This window comes from Ornithodoros turicata, chromosome 3, assembly GCF_037126465.1.
Source record: "Ornithodoros turicata isolate Travis chromosome 3, ASM3712646v1, whole genome shotgun sequence".
NCBI lineage: Eukaryota > Metazoa > Arthropoda > Arachnida > Ixodida > Argasidae > Ornithodoros > Ornithodoros turicata.
Genome location: NC_088203.1, coordinates 54,092,041 through 54,114,727, shown reverse-complemented (window position 1 = coordinate 54,114,727; position 22,687 = coordinate 54,092,041). Strand labels below are relative to the sequence as shown.

At 46.8% G+C, this 22,687-nt stretch overlaps 1 protein-coding gene across 1 annotated transcript in view; it reads left to right on the top strand.

Annotated features, from left to right (window-relative positions):
* Positions 1 to 22,687, top strand: part of LOC135388476 (uncharacterized) — a 120,715-nt gene that overhangs the window by 53,431 nt on the left and 44,597 nt on the right. The window contains exons 5-11 of the mRNA XM_064618057.1: positions 2,926 to 2,961; positions 4,370 to 4,405; positions 4,475 to 4,505; positions 6,496 to 6,539; positions 12,563 to 12,604; positions 14,541 to 14,558; positions 18,841 to 18,882. Of these exons, the coding sequence (XP_064474127.1) occupies positions 2,926 to 2,961; positions 4,370 to 4,405; positions 4,475 to 4,505; positions 6,496 to 6,539; positions 12,563 to 12,604; positions 14,541 to 14,558; positions 18,841 to 18,882 (249 nt within the window). The remainder of the gene's footprint in view (positions 1 to 2,925; positions 2,962 to 4,369; positions 4,406 to 4,474; positions 4,506 to 6,495; positions 6,540 to 12,562; positions 12,605 to 14,540; positions 14,559 to 18,840; positions 18,883 to 22,687) is intronic.

Below are 22,687 nucleotides of genomic sequence, written 5' to 3'. Positions count from 1 at the left end.
GTCGCTCGTTATCTCGGAATTCTTCGTTCCGTGGTTGTGCTGTGCCTGCCAGTCATGGTTTTACGCATAGCAGGAAACCTGCCTGCGGAAAACGGAACAGACGCAAAGAACAAGCCCTGAAATTCTACAAGAGAAGGCATCTGGATAATCTTTAAGTAGTACCAGACTCTCACGAATCAAGCAATTTTTCATCGAGAGCTAACAGAAGCGACAGAACGCAAGACCTGTCTGCAGGAACGTCCGGAAACGGACCTTGTGTTGTTCAAGGACGAAGCATGTGGACAATATGCACTTGTTCAACTAATTTCAAGCTCTGAGAATCCACAGCCCATTCAACTGCACACTTGCTGTCATGAAGATAACGTCAGAGAACAGAAATGGATTGCGGAATTTGCATTAATTTGGATTGCCAAATTAGACTGCAGTGCAAAATGTGCTTGCTGAAGGCTGTTACAGCTACTGAGGGCCAACCAGATAGCATGTCAGATCGTATGGACGTGAACAGAGTATAGCTGTATCCAATGTGCTATCTACTGGGGCTGGGTATACTTTGAGCGGTTTTATAATGCTTAGCTCCATCCAGAGCTTGTTGACCTACGCATACCACGCAGTATGCCGATCAGGGACCCTGACCACAAGAAGAAATACAACACGCAGGAAAGGTCTTCGTAGTGCAACCATTTCGACAGATTGTGCATATTCATACTGTTGTGCATGGTATATGCACTACAATTCCCTTTCCGTCACAGCGCTCTGCATTGCTGTGCTTGTCGCTTGTATCGCTTGTGCTTGTATTTCGCTAACAGGTACAACACAGCCCCCAAGGAAGTATTCCGAGTTTGACACACTTTCAGATGGTGATGGCCGGCCTACAATCGATTTCGAAACATGATCACTGTGCAACGGGGAGTATAATGGAAGCCCGCGTAATATATTTTTCGTAATTTTGCGAAGCTGTAATGCGACTGCGCGCGTCGATGGCCAGTGACTGCACATTTACGATAGGTTTGGTGTGTTCTGCTAGTTTCAACTTGTCCCTGAGCATTAACATAGTTGTTCTAAACCACCTTGTGGGGCACCTCTTAGAATATGCGTTTTTGCTTGACAACTGATAGAAAATATACGAGAGTGCGTCCCGTGGACCCCACTCACTCTGAAGGTCGTCTGCTCCCGCAGGTGCACTAGCTTGCGCAAAAGCAGACGATTCCTGTATGTTATCACGGACTTCCCCGCAGGGCGACGTTGCCGTTCTTATTGTTGCCAACACAAATCGCGTCATGCTCTGCAATCTTTATCAATTTAATTCGGTTATTTAATAACCTTGACATGCTTTGTCGGGAAAATTTGCAGTATTCCATTTTCAACAATGGGCATTCGAATGGTACACTTCCTAAAAGGGGCAGGGGTACTAGACCGTCCCTTTCACGGGACAACTTTCCCCTCAATGCGCGTAATAAACGAGCTGTAGAACCGGCTGCTGCTTATGCGTCACTCTTTTACTGGCGGTGAAATTCAGAACGGGTATTTGACTTGCGTCTTGCCGTATATGGTGGGGCAAAACAGACACGTTGTCTTTCTCGTACTCGCCATGCCCATATTGTTCTGCATCATCAAGATGAAATTCAGAAACCCTTTGACGGTCACTTCCACGTATAGAAGACCGGTTCTGAGCGCGCAGTGTTGCTGATGTTGTGTGTCTGCGTTCTCTTCCGTCCTGTTCCGTCCGCTATATTAGGCAGCGGCGTTTGCTAAGGCTTACACAGCGGTCCCCGGGGCTCTCTCGGAAGCAATTAGTCGCCGCATTCAGGACGCGGTGGTCATGTCCGAAAGGTTACAGGATATGCCTGTCATTCTCCTGCAATAACCAGAGCTACCTCTTCTGCGTAAAACGACTGGCTCACTGATATGGTGTCTGACGAAATTCGGATTCAGAGAGCGCCGTCAGATCCTCGTATCATGCGAGAGAATTCTCCGAGCTTTCGGAAGTGGCCGTACGGGCAACGGTAGCGGCAAATTTGGTTCTGTTAATGTCGCGCAGAGCAGAATAAATGTTCCCTCAAGCACGCTAGAATACCGTGTAAGGTATAATATAATTTTTTTTAAAAGTAAGAAAACCCATGAAAGTAGACGCAATCACTTTTCGAATTACTTGTACATAAGACATCATTCGTGTGGCTATACATGAAAGTAGTTTTCGATTCCGCAACTGTTCGTGTATGAAGCAAGGGACGCCTGTACGAAACGTACACGGCAGATCACAATTTCATTTTTTATTGTCCTCTGGAGCTATACCGGCTGTTAAATCCACGGGCTAAATAGTTCGCGGACGGATGCACCAATCTACGAACTCTCTTCCTCACAAGTATCTGTCCCATTCTGCGCACCGTGTGAATAAATAGAGGAGCTCATTGGTTAAATAAATACAAATCCAACCCCCCCCCCAAAAAAAAAGAAAAAAAAAGAAAGAAACATAGCTTATAAAGCAGGGCCTTGTCGTCATTAAAATAGGTGCTACGCCTTTCGGGACATTCAGTGCCGCTGAAGCAGGTCATCTGTTGCAGTAATTAATTTGTTTCGGTTCACATATTATTGTCGCGGATGGTCGCAGTGAAGCGCAAAATGAGGGTCTTCACTTCGTACACCAATGAATTAGTCCTTATGAGCTTCACCGCGACGAGCCGCGACAAAATAAATGCGTCCGAAACGTAACTGTAACAACCGAAACGTAAACCAAAACAAATTAATTAGAGCAACAAATGACCTGCTTCGGTGGCAGATTTTTTTCTCTAAAAGTTGTGAGTGCCCCCTATTCATTCAGACGGCGCACAGCCACGTAAAAAAATGTTCGCGAAATATTTATCCCGGGGATTTATCCCGGGGTTTTGTTACAATACCCTGAACGAACATTTCGTGCTTGTCTTCTAGAGCCGACGCGCGACGCATCCTGTGAGACTGTACATGGTACGTATGCTCGTATGCTTCATGTCTACCACCAAATCATGGAACTATGTGTGACAAACTGTTGGAGATTATCTGCTTCAAACATACGACACGGAAGAATCCGCCGTTCTCCATGCTCGTTCTCCGTGCTTCTTGCGTACTGCATGGAGTCGCTGCTACTGGACCGCTCAAATTCTCGCTCTCGTTGGTCTCTGTTGCTAGCTAATGCAGACTAAGAAATAACTCGCGCCTTGTCTGCACAGAGGGCACCCCTTCCACTTGCGCTCCAACATGCTCTTTCACTCACAAATTAAAGAACTTCAATGGACCTAAAAGTAAGGTGAAATGGGCTACCATGTTGGGGAAGAAGCCCCGCATAATTTACGCTGGCGAAATACGTCCATCTCTTGGCGTTATGACGACGGAAATATGTCGGCAAGCGGCAAAACGACATGTAAACAAAGTCACATGACCTCAAAGTGATGTTTTCTACGACGTGCGACCAGGACGAGAATGCAGTTTTCCCAAAAGCGCCCGCTTGAGGATAGTTACAACAATGGCGGGTTTGCGTCAAATCCTGTGGTTACGCCCATTGGCCGTGCTGCACCTAGACGCAATTGGGCCTCGTTCATGCCCACACTACTTCGTTTGTCGATCTCTTCCGCAAATTGACTACGCCAAAGACTATGTCAATAAGCCGTTCCGCAAATTATTGTGATTTTGCTACCATCTTTGTCGTAATGCAAACACGGTGGCGACGGCGACATGCAGTATCTCGGCGGCCGCGCTTTACGAACTAGCCGCACAGTGGCGAGCTATCTTCCTTTGTTCTACATTGATTCAACCGTATTGGCAATTCCTTCGGTATACCGCCAAGATAAACTAGAAGACACAATTACAGTGACCTCCTCTAAGGCCGTAACATGTTGAACATGAGAGAACTGATGTTCTGAGGCTGGAACAACATAGAAAGGACAAATCCATCGTAACATGTTGTGCGTCTGAACTCTAGAAAAAAATAAAATAAACCGTCAATCCTTGTGATTGTCTGTTGAGGCTGAGATAACACGCGTTTCCTTTATGACTTCAGTTACTGTTCCCTGAATTCTGTTTCAGTTTTTTTGTAATAACAAATACAGATCCTGGAAGCCGCAAGAACAAATTTCCAAAATTGTGATAGCCTATTTGACCGATATAAAACTGTATCCACGCTTGTATGCGACACGCATCGAGGAGAATATCCTGCGAGTATGGAAGGCCAACAAAACCAGAGAGCGGCTCATTCATGGCGGACGGTGTGACACTGATGTTGTTCTACTTACGACGCATGCTCTGTTTTTCATGAGCTTACAACTGCACGTTTGTGTGCCGGTTTGTGCGATGCCACATACCGCTTCAATGTACACTGACCGCAACACCTTTCTTTCAGCAACCCACGCGGATGCCTCAACATCCATGCAGAGTGGTAAGTACGCTAGATTGCTTCTCTCGCAAAACGGTGTGAGCATACGAGGAAATCACTTTTTTTTTTCAGATAAAACTCGCCGGGAGAAGTTAAAGACCTGGTAAGCAGGACTTCGTGCCATTGGGGTCAGGAGCTGAGCTTTGCCGTATAACACACCCTTACTGTCTCATAAGCAGGGTTGTTAAAGTTGCTTTTCAAAAGTAACTAAGTTACACTTAGATACTCAGCTTCAAAAGTAATTAAGTTACAGTTAGAGTTACTGACAGGAAAAAATACTGAGATACAGTTACAAATACCTTAGAAAAGTATCCGACTACGGGTGGAGTTACTCTTTGCAATTCTGTACGCAGACCATATCTTTCGCCTTTGGCTCATGATAGGTGTCACTCTAGAGCCACAGAGACAACTCTTCTTGGGTAATCGTACATAATTGCAGGCGAAAAATTGAAAGGAACCTCTAAACTGGGGGTAACCGAGACAGGGACGGGTGAGACGCTCAGGAACTTCGTCTTCGGCTCACAGCGGAGACACTTCACCTCAAGATTGCCGTTCTCCTTCGTTCTGATGACTTTAAAGTGCTCTTGATATTGTGGCCACAGCACCTCTGACTGAACGGAGGCGACTTTGCTCGGGCTACTCGTAGCTACAGCCTCACAGACGACGTCCGCGCCCGAGGTGGCGTCGACGCCTTCAAACTCGGCCATTCTCTTCACTACCGCCAAGGCTCCCGTGGCGAGGAACAAAGAATGTCACTTGCGAGTGCGAGGGCGTGAGCACCCGCAGGAAGGGCGAGGAGTGGAGCTCGTGCCTGGTGTCGGGTAGGGAGCCACGACCACGACGAGTTTCTGCTGCTTGTCATGCGCATGGAGGATCCCTAGTGTCGGCGCACCCTTCGCGCCACCTCCTGCTCGGCGACGGTGTTGCGTCGTTTTTACTCAAAAAATACTCAAAAAGACAGATACAAGTTACTGAAAAAGTAATGAAGTTACAGTTAGAAGTGCGTGTTTGAAAATGTATCTAATATTTCCTCAAGATACATAAAAAGTATCTAAGTACACGTACTCAGATACTTTTACTCAATTACTTAACAACCCTGCTCACAAGTGTCACAAAAAGGCGTGCGTCTCCCATTTTCAACAAGTCAGCGGAGAGAAGGATGTCACTCGGATTTGTAGTTGGCTAGGAGTGTGTTATTTGGTGGTGTTCATTTTTATGACTGAAGGGTAAGGTGGTGCAAGGCGAGACAAATTTGCGATCGAACGCGAAATTTTCCAATTTTCCGAACTAGACATGGACACGTTCTGAGTGGTCTAGAACTTCTGACCTGCAAAAGCAGAACAAACGAAGCGGTCTAAAATACGCACACAACAAGAAATTCAATGTAAATAAACAATACAATGTCAATATCAATACACTGTCTATACAACACAATACAATGCCATTGTCATTGCCACTGCCATTGTGTCATCTCCCCCAAACCTCGGGGGAAGATGAGACACGCCCTGGTAACCCAAGCAGTTAAGCCCGTGGGCCCCTACACAACCCTCCCTGATGAAGAACCTCACGTGATGTGCAATAAAACCATACAGTACCCAGTGCTATTTTGCCCCGCCGTCCTTTGCAAACAAGACACTGCCAGTCTGTGTCGTTGGTCGGTCGCCTCTGTGTGGCACTTCTGCTTTGCGCAAGGTGTATTTGAAAACAGGAAAATCTTCTGGAAAATGCCGAGTCAATATGATAAAAAAAGAAATCGTTTAGGAACAAGCAAAAAGCCACCTAATAGTTGACTTAACCGTCTCTGAATTGCATTAAATTTAATTTGCATTCAATTAAAATAAAGCTAAATGGTCCCGTGTTGCCTGTTGCATATTATCGGATGCCTAAATTTTTCTGTTCAACACAGAATAACCCATATTCTCATATATCTAGATAAATGTAACTCTAGTACATTCGTGTAAGTGGCCGGGACCCATCCGAGTAGAATGACGTCACGCGGACCTGCTCTGGCCTTGGCGGTATAACTTTTGCCCACTTTTCCCCCCTTATACTTCCGAAAATCTTACTCTTTACGTTCTGTTCTGTTCTTTCAGGGTCTGGCTTTTGGTGGTGCTTTTGATCGGCGCAGGACTTATTTGTGAGTATTTACTAGAGGTCCAGTAAGAACCTGTCCACTTACACTCAGTTTTTGATTTCTTGAGAGGAACTTGCTGTGCGTCTCATATACTTTGTGCGACTACTAGCTATGCGGCTACTACTAGTTATGGCTACAAGCTATGCGGCGCATTGTCGGTAGAAAAAAGGCGTACGCCTCCCGTTGTCGACCATTTTGAAGAGGTGTCCCCAATATATCCCGTGAAATCACACGGTGTCGGTGGTGTGTCTACACTGGGTGATGTGAAACCAGTGTCGGTTTCGCCAAGACTGGCTAAAAAAGTGCAGTCTGGCAAATTCCTGGCGTTCGGCGTGCCACCTGAACATGCGACACTGCTACGCTTTGACCAATCGAACACTAACTCCTCTGGATCTGGCAAAACAAGTGGCCACGCATTTTCGACCACCCGTAGTTGCCATATACCAGTGTATTTACCGTACAGGGTGTTTCATTTAAATCCCTGGTCTGAATAATCCGCGAACGGGTGCAACAGTTCAACTCTGTACCGCCTACAGGCTGCGTACTGTCGGAATGAGTGCCATGAGTGCTCGTTAATTAATACAAAATTTAAACTCGTGAAAAAACAGGGCTCCATTTGGCACTGAAATTGGTATTATACGTTTACGTATTTTCATTTTCTTCGTTTGCTTTTCACGAAACTCATTATTATGAAATGAGCGCCTCTCGCTCATTCACACTTGACTCAGCTTGCAGGCAGTCTGGAAGAGGTACTTGTAGAGAAAGGTTCTTCGATTGTTGCACCCGTTCGCGAATTAAAGGGACGGTAAATGACTTTTCGAGCGCAATTGCTCACAGACACATGAAAGGAGGTTCCAAAGCCAGCCCACAGAGTGATAGTAGAAAAAGAAGCAGTTCCTAAAATAGGGAAAGCACTATCCCAGCGAAAGTCACACTCGATAAGCCATGCCCCTGTTCTTCCTTTCTCCGACGCTGCGGTGGGCTGGGTTTCGAACCTCCTTTCGTCGGACCGACAAAGATTGCGCTGAAAAATTCACTTTGCGCTGTCCTGTGGGAGCTCCGTAGAGCATGATGTTCGGGTATATTTTTTCCGGATGGCTAGCTCCTGAATATCACTGTCAATTATCATTAATCTGTGTATTAATCTGTAAATGAGAGACACCCTTCACATTGGTGGGGTAAAAAGTGGCAAATTTCAAACTTGAGCTCCCAAAAATTTACATAATTAAATTTACGTTATACGACACTCCCATCAGGAGGTGGCAGAAACCCAGTAAAAACAAATATTGTTGGCTGCATGAGTCTGTGTTGCAGGTTTTTTTAAATTATAATTCAATGATACGTTTTCTGCGACACCCTCTATATTGCAGTGTTGCGGATTTGAATCCACGGATTTGATTTAAATCCGGATTTAAATCCACCAGAGGGCTGGCGGATTTGATTTGCGATTTGATTTTGCGCAAAAAAATATGGGCAGGATTTGGATTTGGATTGAATCGAATTTTTCACGAATGATTTGGATTTGGATTGAATCGCCCCTTTTTCAGCGGATTTGCGCATGGATTTCGCCAAGCTCCCTCGCAAGATGCATGGATTTGAAATTGAGCGAAGTGCCGTTTCACATTCTACGCGAATTGATGTGACCTTGTCTGAAATCTGCACACGCACTAGCGGCGTCCTCTCTCCAGAGCGACAGGAGTAGCCGTTTTGTTCCAATCACTTGCCCTCACCGCACCGAGGGAGCACCGGGTGCAGTTCTTTGAACGCAGTTAACGTTATTCTGTCCATTGGACAGCACCTTTCCCGTGGACCTCTAGCTGAGTCTTCAAGCACGACCGGTTTCAAGCTTGCCAAATCATGTCGCGAAACTCTTGGTCTTCGCCATCATATGAACGCATAAGGTACACGCATTCACGTCAAAACAAAGTGAATAGAACTGAACATGTCGTCCTAAACTAAAAAATTTATGTCCTAAAATATGAATGAAATTTCGGCCACCGGATTGATAGGTTGGCCCTTTATATCCTCGTCAATCAGACGAAATTTATTGCTCTTTGTGCCACATCACGCTGTTATTTAAGCGCTGTTTAGTGAATACGTGCAGTATTAGTAATTTGTAGACACGGTTATAGGTTTAGTAATGCTACTGCACGAATTTTGGCTTCCGGATTTGTCAAAAGATTCGATAAATCCGGATTTAAAAGCAGATTTGATTTAGGTCCGGAAAAACAAATCCGGATTTAAAAGGATTTGATTTAACTTGCGAAAATTAAATCCGGACTTGATTTGGATTTGATTTACTACCTTGAGAAAAAATGCGGATTTGATTTAAATCCGATTTGAGCGGCCAAATCCGCAACACTGCTATATTGACGGGCACAGATATAGCAACCTAAATTCGCAAAGTTCACACCTGTTTATTTGTTTCCTGCATAATGCTGATGTGATGTGATGTTCAAGCAAGACGACCTGATGTTCAAGCAAGGAGGCCACTGGCTTTAAGTTCCCATAAGCCTTTCCGTGCCAGCTACACCAGCTACACCAGCTACACCATTTCTACGCAGTTGGTTGTGCTGTGGACATACAATACAACCGCAACCTTTATAATCAACATGCTAGCTTGACACTGCTGGCAGCGAATCATGAACACACTGGTGTAACATAAGCAAAAATAAGGCAGACCGCTGTTCCATCTTGTAGATTTCCACATCTTGTATATTCAACGTGCTGAACATGTCAGCATGCAAAAGCTGAGAATGAATCAAAATATGAGCCAGTATAGGATCATGAACACACCTGTGTGATACATGCAAAAATAAGAGGCGAACAAGTTGCAAACCACCTGCCACAAGAGCACAAGCTCACACACACAGGCTCTTACGCATTTGTCAAAGTTATATCTTTTATACTAACATGCTGGACATGTTCGTGTCTTCCCAATTCGCCTATTCCCATTTCTGCTAATGCGTTTTAGCGAATTATCTCGCAATCCCATAAGAGGTTCACCAACTTCCAACTCAAGGGGGTCCTATTTGGCCTAATGTATGCTGAGTCACTTACACATCGCCCACTGATAAGTGTCACGTGATGAAAGGTGGTGGTCCACTGGAGTGATGCCAAAAGCCACTTTCGCATCTTCACATACCTTTACAATCTCACTGGCTTTATCCAAGCATAGTATTGCGTGTAATACATTTTTTGCACTTCCTGAAAAGTAAATGCAAGAAATTTTGTCGGAAAGTCAAACTTGATTACGCATCCGCAACTTGCCGCCCTTTGCTGGTGTTATTCAAGTGTGCTGTCAAAAGTCACTTTGCCTATTTCAGGTAAACCTCTTGCAGGTTTGCCTGTTATACTTTGTTTCTGCGTGCTTAATTCATGCGGTCTGCAACAGGTCACGTGCACAGGAACCACGCCACGACCATTTGGTTGGTCACGGTGTATCGTTGGCCATGCCCGTCGTATTCCCTCCTCAAGTTTTCTTTATTTTTCTGAAGTTACCAAAAACCCAAATACCTGGGAGAACTGATGTTCTGAGGCTGGAACAACATAGAAGGGAGAAATACATACAAAGCCTCAAATTGCCTAAGAAATTAACGATGAAAGATGAAAGTCACTGAAAATGTTAGCCAGCTGTAGGACTCGAACCCACATCTTCTGGATTACCGTTCCAGGACTCTACCAATGATCCAGAAGATGCCATATAAATAAGATAGTCCAGAAGATGTGGGTTCGAGTCCTACAGCTGGCTAACCTTTTCAGTGACTTTCTCATCAGTTCTCTCATGTTCAACATTTGTTGCTGGCGTCGATCGCTGTCGTATGAATGTGTGTATGAGTGAGCAAAACTGTAAAAGTGAAAGGAGGATGAGTGAGAGAGAGTGACTGGTTTGTTCCTTCAGGTGACGCACCCTGGAGGTCGCTGAGAAGGCGTGTTAGCTTAGCTCAATTGGTAGAGCCCTGGACCGGAAATCCAGAAGATGTGGGTTCGAATCCTACAGCTGGCTAACCTTTTCAGTGACTTTCATATTTCACCCAAAAACCTGTCTCTTTTCCTTTTCATTCCAAGTCCAATTCCTTGAGTCCTCACGAGACCCAGTGTCCCTGCTAGTGATTCTCCAAAGTGGTAGCAGGACCCTTTCCGCGTCCAGTCTGTATGGAAACTTATCCCTTTTTTACGTTGAATATTCATCTATCCATCGATTATATCTATTATATTCTCGATAATTATTTATTTCGTTTTATTAGTGGTATTGCAGACGCTTTCGTTTGCAAATGTAAAGGGACCTTGTTTCGTACAACGTAAGGTCGTCGTCGGACGACCCCATTCATTTCTTGCACACGTCACTGTAGGAGCGGGGCATGTAAATAGCGGCCACTTGTCGATAGTACCGTTTCGCCTTATGAAAGTGCACCCGCAGCCCTCTTTTTGTCTAACGCACTCATCCCTCCCGCATCCTTAGTCCGATAATACGGATTAGGCGATATGGAAATAGGCGAAATGGCATGCAACCGACATGTTACCACTCAACCCCTGACACCGAATTCAAATGTGAGCTAGTATGGGCTCATCACTGACGTGATATGAGCGGTTCCTGTCTTACTTTGAGAAACGTTCGAGAAACGTAACGCCTTTGTGATGCCATTGAGGAATGCACATAAATAAATACATCAATGATGATAAGGATGATAAGGCCTTATTCTACGCAGAGGCATGATCTTTGATGCGTACTTATGGGATGGCATTGAAAGGGGCTTTTTCAACGTAGATCAGCCTCTCCTTGATTTTCACATTTGCTGCAGGTGCAATGACATGGAAGGAATGCCTTCGCTTATCACTTTGACAACCTCCTGCCACTTGTTCGAATGGATACTGAGAGTAGCTGCCTTCAGAAGGGTATCCTAGTCGCGATGCTTACGACCAAGTGCCCAAGCCCTGAAATTTTGCATGGTGTACCATTGCACACACATGTTTGTATGCAAACAAAAAACTGTGCAACAAAGGTACACCTTTACAGCCTGTGTACGTGACGGTAGGGCGAATTATGCGGACAACACATCGCCTATTCCCTTAGACAAAGATATCCCCATTCTATAAACAATAGTGTAAGTTGAGAATCTTATGCCGGTTATCGTTCGATCCAGCCGCTGTATCAAAGAAACGAAGCGCAGCTGACACTGTTCCCGACGTGCGCAAAAATCGGGGAAGAGCGCATATTTTGTGATGCAGCGTCATCCGGCGTCGTCACTGTCTACAGCCATAGAGTATATGTGCTCGTAAGCCTCTTGCGGCGAGCGGTGGCTACAGACACACCTGCAACGTTTGTACAATTTAGAATTCAGAAGCGGTGTCACGATCAGGATCAGGAAACGCATAAAAGTGCGCATTTGTCGATGGGTTAATCATTCATTTCCACTGGCTGGCCATCGTTGTTGTGGCAAAGGGCCAGCTGCGTTGAGGTCATCGACGTCTCCTAATTCAGTCGGTCTGGCCTGATGAACTCATCTTCACCGCTCAGTGATATCGACCTGTCACTACCGCCAAATTCGCTGTCAGACATTGCGACGTGGCGCATGGCAACTTCCAATCGCAAACAATTCTTTCGTTATTCGGTCGCCCCAACCTTCCTCCGTGGTCACCGTATAACGATGTCACTCCCGTCGTTGCATGAGAGGGAGTTAATCGAGCTGCAGCTTCCAGCGTCTGCTATTACGGCATATTTCTGTACATTTTTCGAAAACCACGTCGGTGTTTTGGACGCAACTTTCGCGACTATGTTCCTGTAGCACCCGTGATATAGCTTCCGCTAAGTTTCGGAATCAGTCGATCTGTGCGAGACCATCCCTTAACTGGAACATCCTTTATAGCACGCTTGTAGCCAGTCATCCGGGGGCGGGGGGTTGTAGGCATTTTCGTGGCTTCTTTGTAAAGGGAAACCCTGTTGCACGGTCCCAGCAAGCTCAACGCAGCCTATAGTGTGGAATGCGTTGTAGAGATTCCACGAATTATTTTTTTCACTCTTTCAGATATCTTCATCTTCACTCGGGATGGGGGTATCCCCGTTTATCGTAAGTATTTATTATTAGAGAGTTTTAGCAGACCGTTGATAACGTGGATAGCGTCTCACTTTATCAATCGGAACCAATCAGTGGATAAGATTCTGAGTCACGCACGAGTGCGATTGGTTCCGATAGAGACGATAACTTTATCAACGGTATACTAAAACTCACTATTTACTACAGAGCCCCGATAACGCTTGGAATGCTCGCAGAAGAACACGTAGTGAATCACGGGCCGAAGTGATGTGTAGTTAACGGGCGTTATAGGATAACATGTTAAAGATGAGGCCCCAGGGCGTTCGTTTCTTTCTTCCTCCCTTAAAGCTGTGAAGGGTACACGGAGGGAGTGTTCGGCGGCATCAGAGGGATCGAGATCCTTTCGAAGAGAGCGTACAGCTACAACATTGCTAATTAGCCTTCACTTTCAAAATCTGGGAGAAAAGCGCAGATTGCCTCCTGTTTCGCTTGCGCCCCTATTCAAACAATTTTTTTTAGGTATTTCGTCGTAGAGTAGTGACATATTCTCTCCGTAAGGATGTCCTCCTGAGAGCAAGGAATACGTGGAAACGAGCACACTGTAGCTTTGCCTCTGTGCGTAAGCTAATGTCTTACTACAGGTTACTAATGACCTTCTCATCGACTTCTCTGAGCTGCCAAAGATTCGCAGTCGAGTGCAACTGCCAAAACCGGGGCTGCTGGTAACATTCCGAACTTGTTGCTTGCACTGTTTGCAAGTAATTCTTAGCGATCTATATTTATTGCTCCGCTTTTGGGATGACTTTATTTCGGCACTTTTGCATTAATTCATTATGCCTCAATTAATTGATTAATACTTAAGGGGTGCACATCATACACCTGTTTTCAACCAGCCCTCACGATGTCCTTCTGTATGACTGGCCAGTGTTCCCGTATTGTCAATCTACATCGACGAATTCTTCACGAGACTGGTTGCGAATGATGTCAATCAATGAAAAACGGACGCTTTGTGGGCGAGACTTCTCTTAGTCTAGATGCTTGATGATGAGGTGATGATGGTATAGGTGCTCTGCTCGCGGAACGACAGTATAACTGCTTTGGGGAGTTTGTTGGACGTGTGCGCAGTATTTGGCGTTGAGCGCGTTTGCTATGAAACCGGATGTTGTTTTGTCACCAAACCAGAAGCGGTGAAAACTGCATGTTTACAATTCAGAGAGCAGCACTGCCGCTTCAGTTGAATAGCATGCCACTGAGTCTCGCATTAGGCCCTGGCTCTAACACATTGCTCACAATCATTTTACGAGTCCTTGTCGTTCATCCACCAGCTTGAGCTCCTCTAGCCCCAGTGAGTTTTGAATAGTAGAACTTAAATAGCGTGTGGTCGAATGAGTGAACTGCTATCCCCGCCTCCTACACGTGTAGTGTCATCTGTGCGTATGTCACACATATTGAAGTAGTGTATGGCAATTTCATATTACTGCGTATTACAACCTGAAGTCCTCGAGGTAAGAATAGGGTAAATATTAAACATGTGCTATAAATTCCGGAAGACCTTCCTGTCTGCTAAATTCGGGAGCAGGTTCATTTACTCGAACTAGCTATGTACCGATTTAGTACAAACAGTGATGCAACTGCATTTCCTGCAAAACAACTTAGTGTGCACCCTACAAACGTCTCAGCGAGGTCAATTTCACCCAAAAGAGGCATCCCTCAATTCGGGTTGCCAATTCGAGGAAGAATCCGTTCAGCCGTTAAACATTAGGATCAATGCAAACCGCAAAGTTCTACTGCTTATGTAACGCCTTGTTAGTCGACAGCAGGAAAACGCACGAACCGTATGTGAAGCGAGGGAGAGGGTGTAGGGTTCTCCATGAACCATATGTGCTTCCTGGCTGTTGCTCTTCTTCGATGCATTTGTGCATCTTTTTTACGTGTGATAATTCCTAAAACGTATTCGTTCTTTCTTTAGCCCCCGGGCCATATACAGGCAAGTACACCTTATGTCTATCTCGTTGTATTCAGGGGCGTCAGATGTGGTCTGCTTTATTTATATGACAAGGCTACATGCCGTGTTTGGAGTCAGTGCCGTGTTAGTGCGATCGCGTGTTGACGTAAGCTCCCGATAGAACCTTGGGGCACTATCGCGAAGACATCGCGAAAAGTCTTTCTGGGTCTTATGGGTTTCTTTAGTGCGCTTCATTGCGAGCTTAGCAACGAAGTGCACTGGCCATCGTTGCAACAAGGCTTAAACAATGTTCATTTCTACCTTTTGCGACTTGTAATGGACCTTTCGCCCGAAAAGTGCGTCGAGTTCCCTTTCACTCATGCTATCCATAATTTCACTCTTTGGGTGGGTGCAAAAAAAGTTCGAGCCTGTGCGTTCCCATCACTTCCTTGGTGTAGCACTGGATTCTAACCTGCGCTGGGCTCGCCACATTAAGCACCTTGAAACCAAAGTGCAGCGATGGCTTCGTGGAATACAAGATATTTCTGGCTTGGGCTGGAACTGTGATCAACGCTCGCTTCTAACCATTCACGCGGCTTTGGTGAGGGCGACTGTGCTTTACAGCCTCCCACTCTTGCACAGAGTGTCTACAACATCATTAAATATACTTCGGACCCTATTCGCCCGAAGCCTTCGTCGCTGCCTTTGAGTTCCAAGAATGGTTGAAACAAGCAAGCCATACCTGAAGCTGGTGAACTCCTGGTGGAGGTCCTCCATGAGCGGGAAACGGCTCGACAATTCCTACGTTTGCGTGCGCACATACCCCGTCACCCACTCTTCAGGAAAGTTCGATACCGTCCTGAAAGTGATTTCCATCGCGTCGCGCAGAGGACACTATAGGCTCTCAGTGATTTCATATCTAAGGACGTCACATCGTCAACCGCACACTGGTCCCTGCTTGTGCCACCCACCTTCGCACGTCTTCCGGACCTCCGGGACCGCAGAGATAAGGTTCCTCCTCACGTCCTTCGAGCCCAGATTTATACTCTCGTATAGACGCGAAGCTTTCTCGCTCTGCCGCCGCATACACCGATGGCGCATCTAAAATGGCAAGTCCTCGTCGGCGTTCGTCGCCCCATCCGAAGCCGTAGTTGACGGTTGTCGCCTTTCGCATGAACCCTCATCCACAGCTGTGGAACTTTCATGTCACACTCTTCTTTCTGCAGCACATCGTTCAATTTACCGCACGAAATTAAGTGGTATTAACTGACTAAACATCTGCCCTGCAAGCAATTCAAAATTCTGGCATCCGAGGTTCCTCGCACCGTTGGTTATGGAAGTGTTAATGGCTTACAAACTCGTCTACGAGGCAGGGCACAGGCTCGTTCTCCACGGGTTCCAGTCCATTGCAGTGTCAAATGCAATGAACAGGCTGACAGTACCGCCGAAGCAGCTATCTCGTCTCGGACACAGACGCGGACTCCTGAGAGGAGATCGCCGGTCCGTGCTTCGTCGCCTCGTGACTCCTCTGGCTACTCCCCAGATCCCCCCCCCCCCCATGCTGAGCAGAGTTGATCCAGCGCTCGCTTTCCGCGTGGCTCCATAAGTTTCCGGCCCGAGGTAGAAAATGCGCGCGAATTACAAAATGCGATTGAGGACGCGTGGCGCCATCTGTTGGAGGGCAGGAGCACCACCTTCAACCCTCTCCATGCTTTTGTCGGTTGGAGAGCGGGATTTCAAACAGCCAGGGTGCACTCTTCAGTTAAAATGGAAACAAATCGAGTACCGCGCTGTGATAAAATTCTTGACAAAAGAGGGACTTTCGCCTACAGAAATTAAAGCGCGACTGGACAACGTGTACAGGGAGGCCTCTCCGTCGTACACAACGGTAAAAGACTTGGCTAAGCAGTTTCGGCTGGGGCGAGAGTCCATTGAAGATGATCCACGCGATGGTCGTCCAGTGGAAGTGGTGACACAAGAAAATTTGTCTATTGTTGAGGAGGAAGTCCTGAGCGACAGGCGTCTGAAGGTGAAGGAAATCTCAGAAAGGCTGGGGCTTTCCAAAACAACCGTTTTTCGCATCATCGGCGAGGGCCTTCACATGAAAAAGGTCAGTGCGAGATGGGTGCCACGACCTGCAACAGCGCGTCGTCTGTGCCAAAGAGTTTTTGGAGCTCTGTCAAGAGAACGAGGAAGAAATATTCAATTGTCACAGGGGATGAGACTATGATGCTCTACTATGATCCCCTTTCGAAACAGGAGCCGATGGAATGGCGCAGACCAGGAGAAGCACCCCCAAGAAAAGCCAAGGTCACACAATCCACAAAGAAGATCATGGCAACAATATTTTGGGATTGTCACGGGATCATCCTCATCGACTTCAAAGAGAGGAACACCACAGTGAATGCGACTTATTATGCTTCACTCCTCCACCGACTGCGAGACGCCATCAAGGAAAAGAGGTGCGGCAGGTTGGGTCGAGGTGTCTGGTTGCTCCAGGACAATGCCCATGTCCACACGGCTTCTGTTGCCAAGGCTGCACTGAAGGAGTGCGGCTTCGAAGAAATCCACCACCTACCCTACAGTCCAGACTTCGAGTGACTACTTCCTGTTCTCAAACTTGAAGAGGGATCTCAGAGGACGGAGATTTCAAAACGATAGTGAGGTGCAAGAGGCAGTTTTCCAGCATTTTGCGGACAAAACTTCGGACTATTTTTTCAAGGGTATAAGAATGCTGGTTGAAAAGTCAACCGTGCGTTGTCAAAAGTGCATCGAAGTTAAGGTAGAAGTTCTTGTCGTAAAGCGATACACTTGTTTTGTCTCTATGACTATTAAAAGTTGGTCGGGCCGGAAACTTATGGAACTACCCTCGTATCTCTCGTCAAGATGACAAATTAGTTCATCGAATGTTGAACATGAGAGTGGCTTTCATCTTTGATCATCGAATGTGCCTCGATGTGGCCTTCACAGCACCGCTTGAGACAAGTTGCCTCTTCCCACGACAAGCACTGCGCTGCTGTTGAAGATCTAGAGCACATTTTTCTCTATTCCCCACTCTACCAACCTTCCCGAACCTTCCATAACAAGCTCGACTCCTGCCCCCTCTCTCTCACGAAAGTGCTTGGTGCTGGCCACATCCAGCGCTCCAACACTCTGCCCTCAAGGCTCTTCCCTAAGAAACATTGTCATGCGTGAGATATCGGACGGTTATCACACCGGGACTGGCAGGACGTCCGCGGGAGGGCGAAATCGGTACTCACGGTACCCCCCCCTCCCCATTGGTTAAAATGGGACTCTCACATGTCGTTACGATAAATTTTTGGTTGTTCCTAGGAGGTCATCAAGGACCGATGTAAGAGAGTGTGATGACACAGCAGAAACAGAGTCTAGCATCGTTTTATTTTATCTCATTTCTTTTCATCAGAAACCACAACGTGGTGCGCTGCTACCTATACGGCAATGCTTTTCGCGCGAGATATGTAGCCGGAAGAATAGTAACAGTCGTCGTAATGTGGCTCGATTCGATCGTGAAAAGGTTTCCAGTGCAGTAGTAGAGTGCTTCTAGCAGCTTCAAAAGTTCTTGCGAACGTCTGTCTTATGTCCATCCCCAGAGGAGGAACAGGGAACCGTTAGAGAACCATATGTGATTGTTATGTGGCACCATACGTATTGTCCACACAACAGCCTCTCGAGTCGCTCAAGGAATAGAACAGACACGCGATTGTACCCTGTAATGGTCGTGCATTGCGAGGAATTAGCTGCCTAATGCGGTCTGGGTGGGCGGGCTTACGGTGACATGTTGTTGTTGTTGAATATGGGTTTAGGAGCCAAGACAAGAGCTGCTTGCGGGCCCGACTCCAAGGATAGAGCAAAGTTGTTAGTGTAGTGTATTGTCAATTGCTAGTTGCGCGCAACTTTCGACCGAAGATTAAGTTTATAATTTTGAAAAGTTGCAGCAAACTGCTAGATATACTTGCCAGCGGACATTTGAAGGCGATGTGATCGGTTTGTTTGTCATCAAAGCAATACTTAAACGCAACTTAAAGACAATCACAATTACGACCAGATAAAATCACCAGCGATCCTTGCAAAGGCAGCTAAGCGGCCATCATGTGCAGGGGCGGATCTAGGATTTTCCCGTGGGTGGGTCCGCTATGGACACGTGCGTACTGGGATTTGCCCATTGAACCGCATCTTCAAGTCTGGAATTTGGAGGGTGTACACCCCTAGACACACCTAGATTCGCGCCTGGTCATATGGTCGGGAGACATAAGCCAAATGGATCTTTCAGGTGTACTGAAATCGATTGATTGTTCTTCCGCAGAGTACACGAGCACCGAAGAAGAAGCTCCAACAACGACACAGAGTAAGTGCCTCAGGCATTGATCCTGGGCGTACCGACCTGCAAAGGGGATGGGGGGTACCGGTACGAGCATTGGTAGAAATTTCAGAGATAGGGGCGTTACTGCGGTGCGCTGCTACCTATACGGCAATGATTTCGCGCGAGATGTGTAGCCGGAACAGTCGTGGCTCGATCGTTGGGTTCGCAGTGCAGTGTTAGAGAACATAATGCTTAGAGCAGTTTCCAAAAGTTCCTGCGAGCGTCCATCCCCAAAGTGAGGAGCGAGGATACCTTGGAGGCCGTCCGATAGGGACCTTTATCCGATTGTTGTGCGGTATTGTCTACAGAATAGCCTCTCCAAGCACTCAAGGAATGAAGTTGACACGTGATCGTACCCACTAATGGTCCTGCAATGCAAGGAATTAGCTGAGTAACCCGGTCTGGCCCGGCGGACTCACGAATACAGGTTCTTGAATATGGGTTTAGGAAATGAGCCAAGACAAGAGCTGCTTGCGGGCCCGGCCCCGAGCACACAGTTACTTCATTTCTGTCCTCTCCGATTCACACCCATCCTTTTTGATTTTGTGTGCGAGCGTGTCCAGGTAGGCGGTTTCCTTATCTTTCCTTTTGTCCATTTGTTTTTTTTTACTTGTGGCAAGCTGGGTGGGAAGCTGCCACTCGGATATGGCGCTTAAATAAATAGAATATTGGTTTTCCGCAATTGTACCACAAGCTCTTCAAAATATACCCTGAGGAGCAAATATTATGCTTTCAGGTACGTATGAAGCATCATCATCGTCATTTATTTTCCTTGAGCCCTCATGCATGCAATACAGGGGTGGTAGTACACCAATTGAAAAGGTGCTCCAGGCAAATTACGACATGTGCATGATTGTACACACCTGAACTAACATTGCAGAAGTAATGTGTATGAATATGTCAGTGAGCAGATAGTGTTAATGTAACTATAAACATAATCTTTTGTACGTATATACGTATCTTTTGTAGAAATTTCACAAACAAGGAAATAGATGAATGAACGCTATTAGCCGCGAGAACGCGGGCTTTTTCCAGTCAAGGATATTTCTGTCCGGGTTGCCGATGCGGCAGCCCAACAATGGAAGACTCAGCAGAAGGAGCATGAAATGTATGTCTACGCGGGAGCCGCGGCACAGCACGACCATAGGACGCGAAATCAAACGAAAATCTGGAACTATATATTCCCCGGGGCTGGAAGCGAACGTCGTCTGATTCTCAATCCTTTTGCCTCTTGCAATTAAACCTAGCTTTCCTGACGCGGTCTGGGGCTCAGCAAGAGCCTATCGTAGTAAGCTAGCACTGCAACGAGGACTGACAGGGGAGAATAAAAACAAAAACAAATTTCCAAACAAACAAACTTCCCCGGCTGGAAAAACGCTGCTATCCCCTTCGTGTTTACATTCTGCCGTCTTCTAGACCAACCACTGGGCGAGTCTCTCAAGTTCGCCCACCAATCCTTTATAAAACCTCCTTGAACGGGGCCCTCACAAGCCACTCCACGGAACATCCCTCTTTTCTTCGGCAGGAAAAAGTCACCACCACTGTCGCAAAACCCAACTATGGCCGCTTTACGTAAAACAACAACAACAATAATTTATTTGTAGTAGAGTAGCGCGAAAAACACACGGACACAGAAGAGAACACACTGGCGCTTTCTTTCAACACTTGGAAAAATGCACATGAACACATAAGGCCACACAGAACCCACAAAAACCTGCCGTCACACTTCGTTCCGCCGGAGAAATAATATCTCCTTTCCGTTGGTCGACAACGTCGCCACACATTACATCACCCAAGTTATCAATTGCGTTTGCCTCCACTATCTCCCGTGTCAATCGACAAGAAGACCTGGACACGCAGATCGTGTCTGAAAACCTCGGTGCACACCCACATGACTTGCAGTGGAGTCCCAACAATCCTTCTCTTTTGTTGTCCACATTATATGAATGCTTCTTTCATTGAGATAGCGCCCCGTCAGACCAACGAAATACTTCCTGCACGACAGCGGGATCTTATAGACTATAGCATCATCGACAGGCTTCATCCCAGATAATTTTCTCAACTTATCTGGAGTTGAAAAAATCACATCCACATCACATCGCACGGAGAGCACGGATCTCACACACATTTTTCAAGCGGCGCAAGAATACGAGACATCATGACACATGTAACCGCCGCCCCACCGAACATGAAGCACTTCATACTCCACGTAGGGACGAACGACAAGGGGTCATCAGATGGTCGACAGCACAACACCTCTTCCAGGAATTCGAAGTACTAGTTTCCTCCATCACAAACAAGAGACCAGGCGCTGAGATACTACTGTGGCGGCCCGTGGACGACGATGAAGACGTGCTTGCGCTGTCGCGCGCCACTGCTCTTGCCAGTCAGTTCTACCGGCACCGTCATAGCGTGATGCCACGACCATCTGCCCGCTGGGACATTCCATCATCGCAGGTCAGGACTCGTGTGGTCAGAAACATTTGGTGACCGGAATAAAGAGCACCACATTCGGCGTAATTCGGCCCCTCCCCATCCCAAATTTTCCCACGACCAGCGAATCACTCCGGAAGCCATCACTGAATGCACGGTGCATAGTTCCTCCGAGGACTCGCCAGGCGGTGACGCTCTTCGCTCAGCATTCAAGACCTGGCATATCACGAGGCCGCTGCCGCACCACATCACTCTCACCACGCCATGGTCACTCTCACTGCGTCACGCCGCCTCACGCTTCGCGACGATCCTCCTCGGGCATACACCAGCTGCATGTTCCCGAGCCACACGCTGCTGTACCGGTCGCGGTACGCCGCTGTCGACCGCACCACCTGCATCCCCTACGCTAGCGGTCCAGGAGCCCAGCCCGCGCTGTGTTCTCGCCTGGCCTTCCACAATGGTTCTGATCTTCGACAACCCAGTAGCCAACCATCTTATGGCAGGCAAGAGGCCCCGGGACCACAATTCCATCGGGGACACGTACGGAGGCCACAATGAGTCCTACTCCCGGTCTCTCCGTGCTCCAAGACGGTCCTCCCCGGCAATTCACAGGCGACAACCATCAGAGCTATCGTACCCTTAAGGAAGTATATTTCCGTTACCTTTATTTGAAGGATGTTATGTTAAGTTTAAAGGGTCGTCGTACTTTTTCTTCAGCGTGACAGTGCCGCCGCTGACACGTGAGGACAAGTAGAAAGCAGAAGCAGTGACGGATTGTTCTTCTGTTTTCCACTTCTCCTGTCGTGTAGACGACCACAGTATCACGCCGAAAAAAAATTACGCCGATATTGTGTCGCGTAATCCTATGTCGGGTACCGTACCTCAATTTCTGGGACCAGGTCGCTAGTAAATGCAGCTCATAAATACTGATTTGTGAGACTGATGCCTATATGAGATGAGACCTATAGTTAGCCACAAAATGACTAACAATAACAGCAAGTCAGCGTTTGTGACTGGCTTTCAATAGGGACCTGTGTAACGTGGTGATGACGTTGATGTCAGTATACACAGACCACAAGAAATGACAGACAGTAATTTTTTTCCTTACATATACTTACAACAATTTTTCGGTACAAAATTTCAAAACAATCTTTAGAGCGGCTCCGCCACACACAGAAGGCTCAAGTCACTCAAGTGACAGAATAACCATCCGAATAAATTTGAAAGCGTCCTCAGAGCGAAATAAATTTTGAAGGCGATGCTCAACTTTAAAGGCTGTTTTACTTTCCTAACTAAACTTAAAAGAAAAATTCGTAGTTCGGGATTCTATCACACGCAATGAATCTCGCTTTCGCTA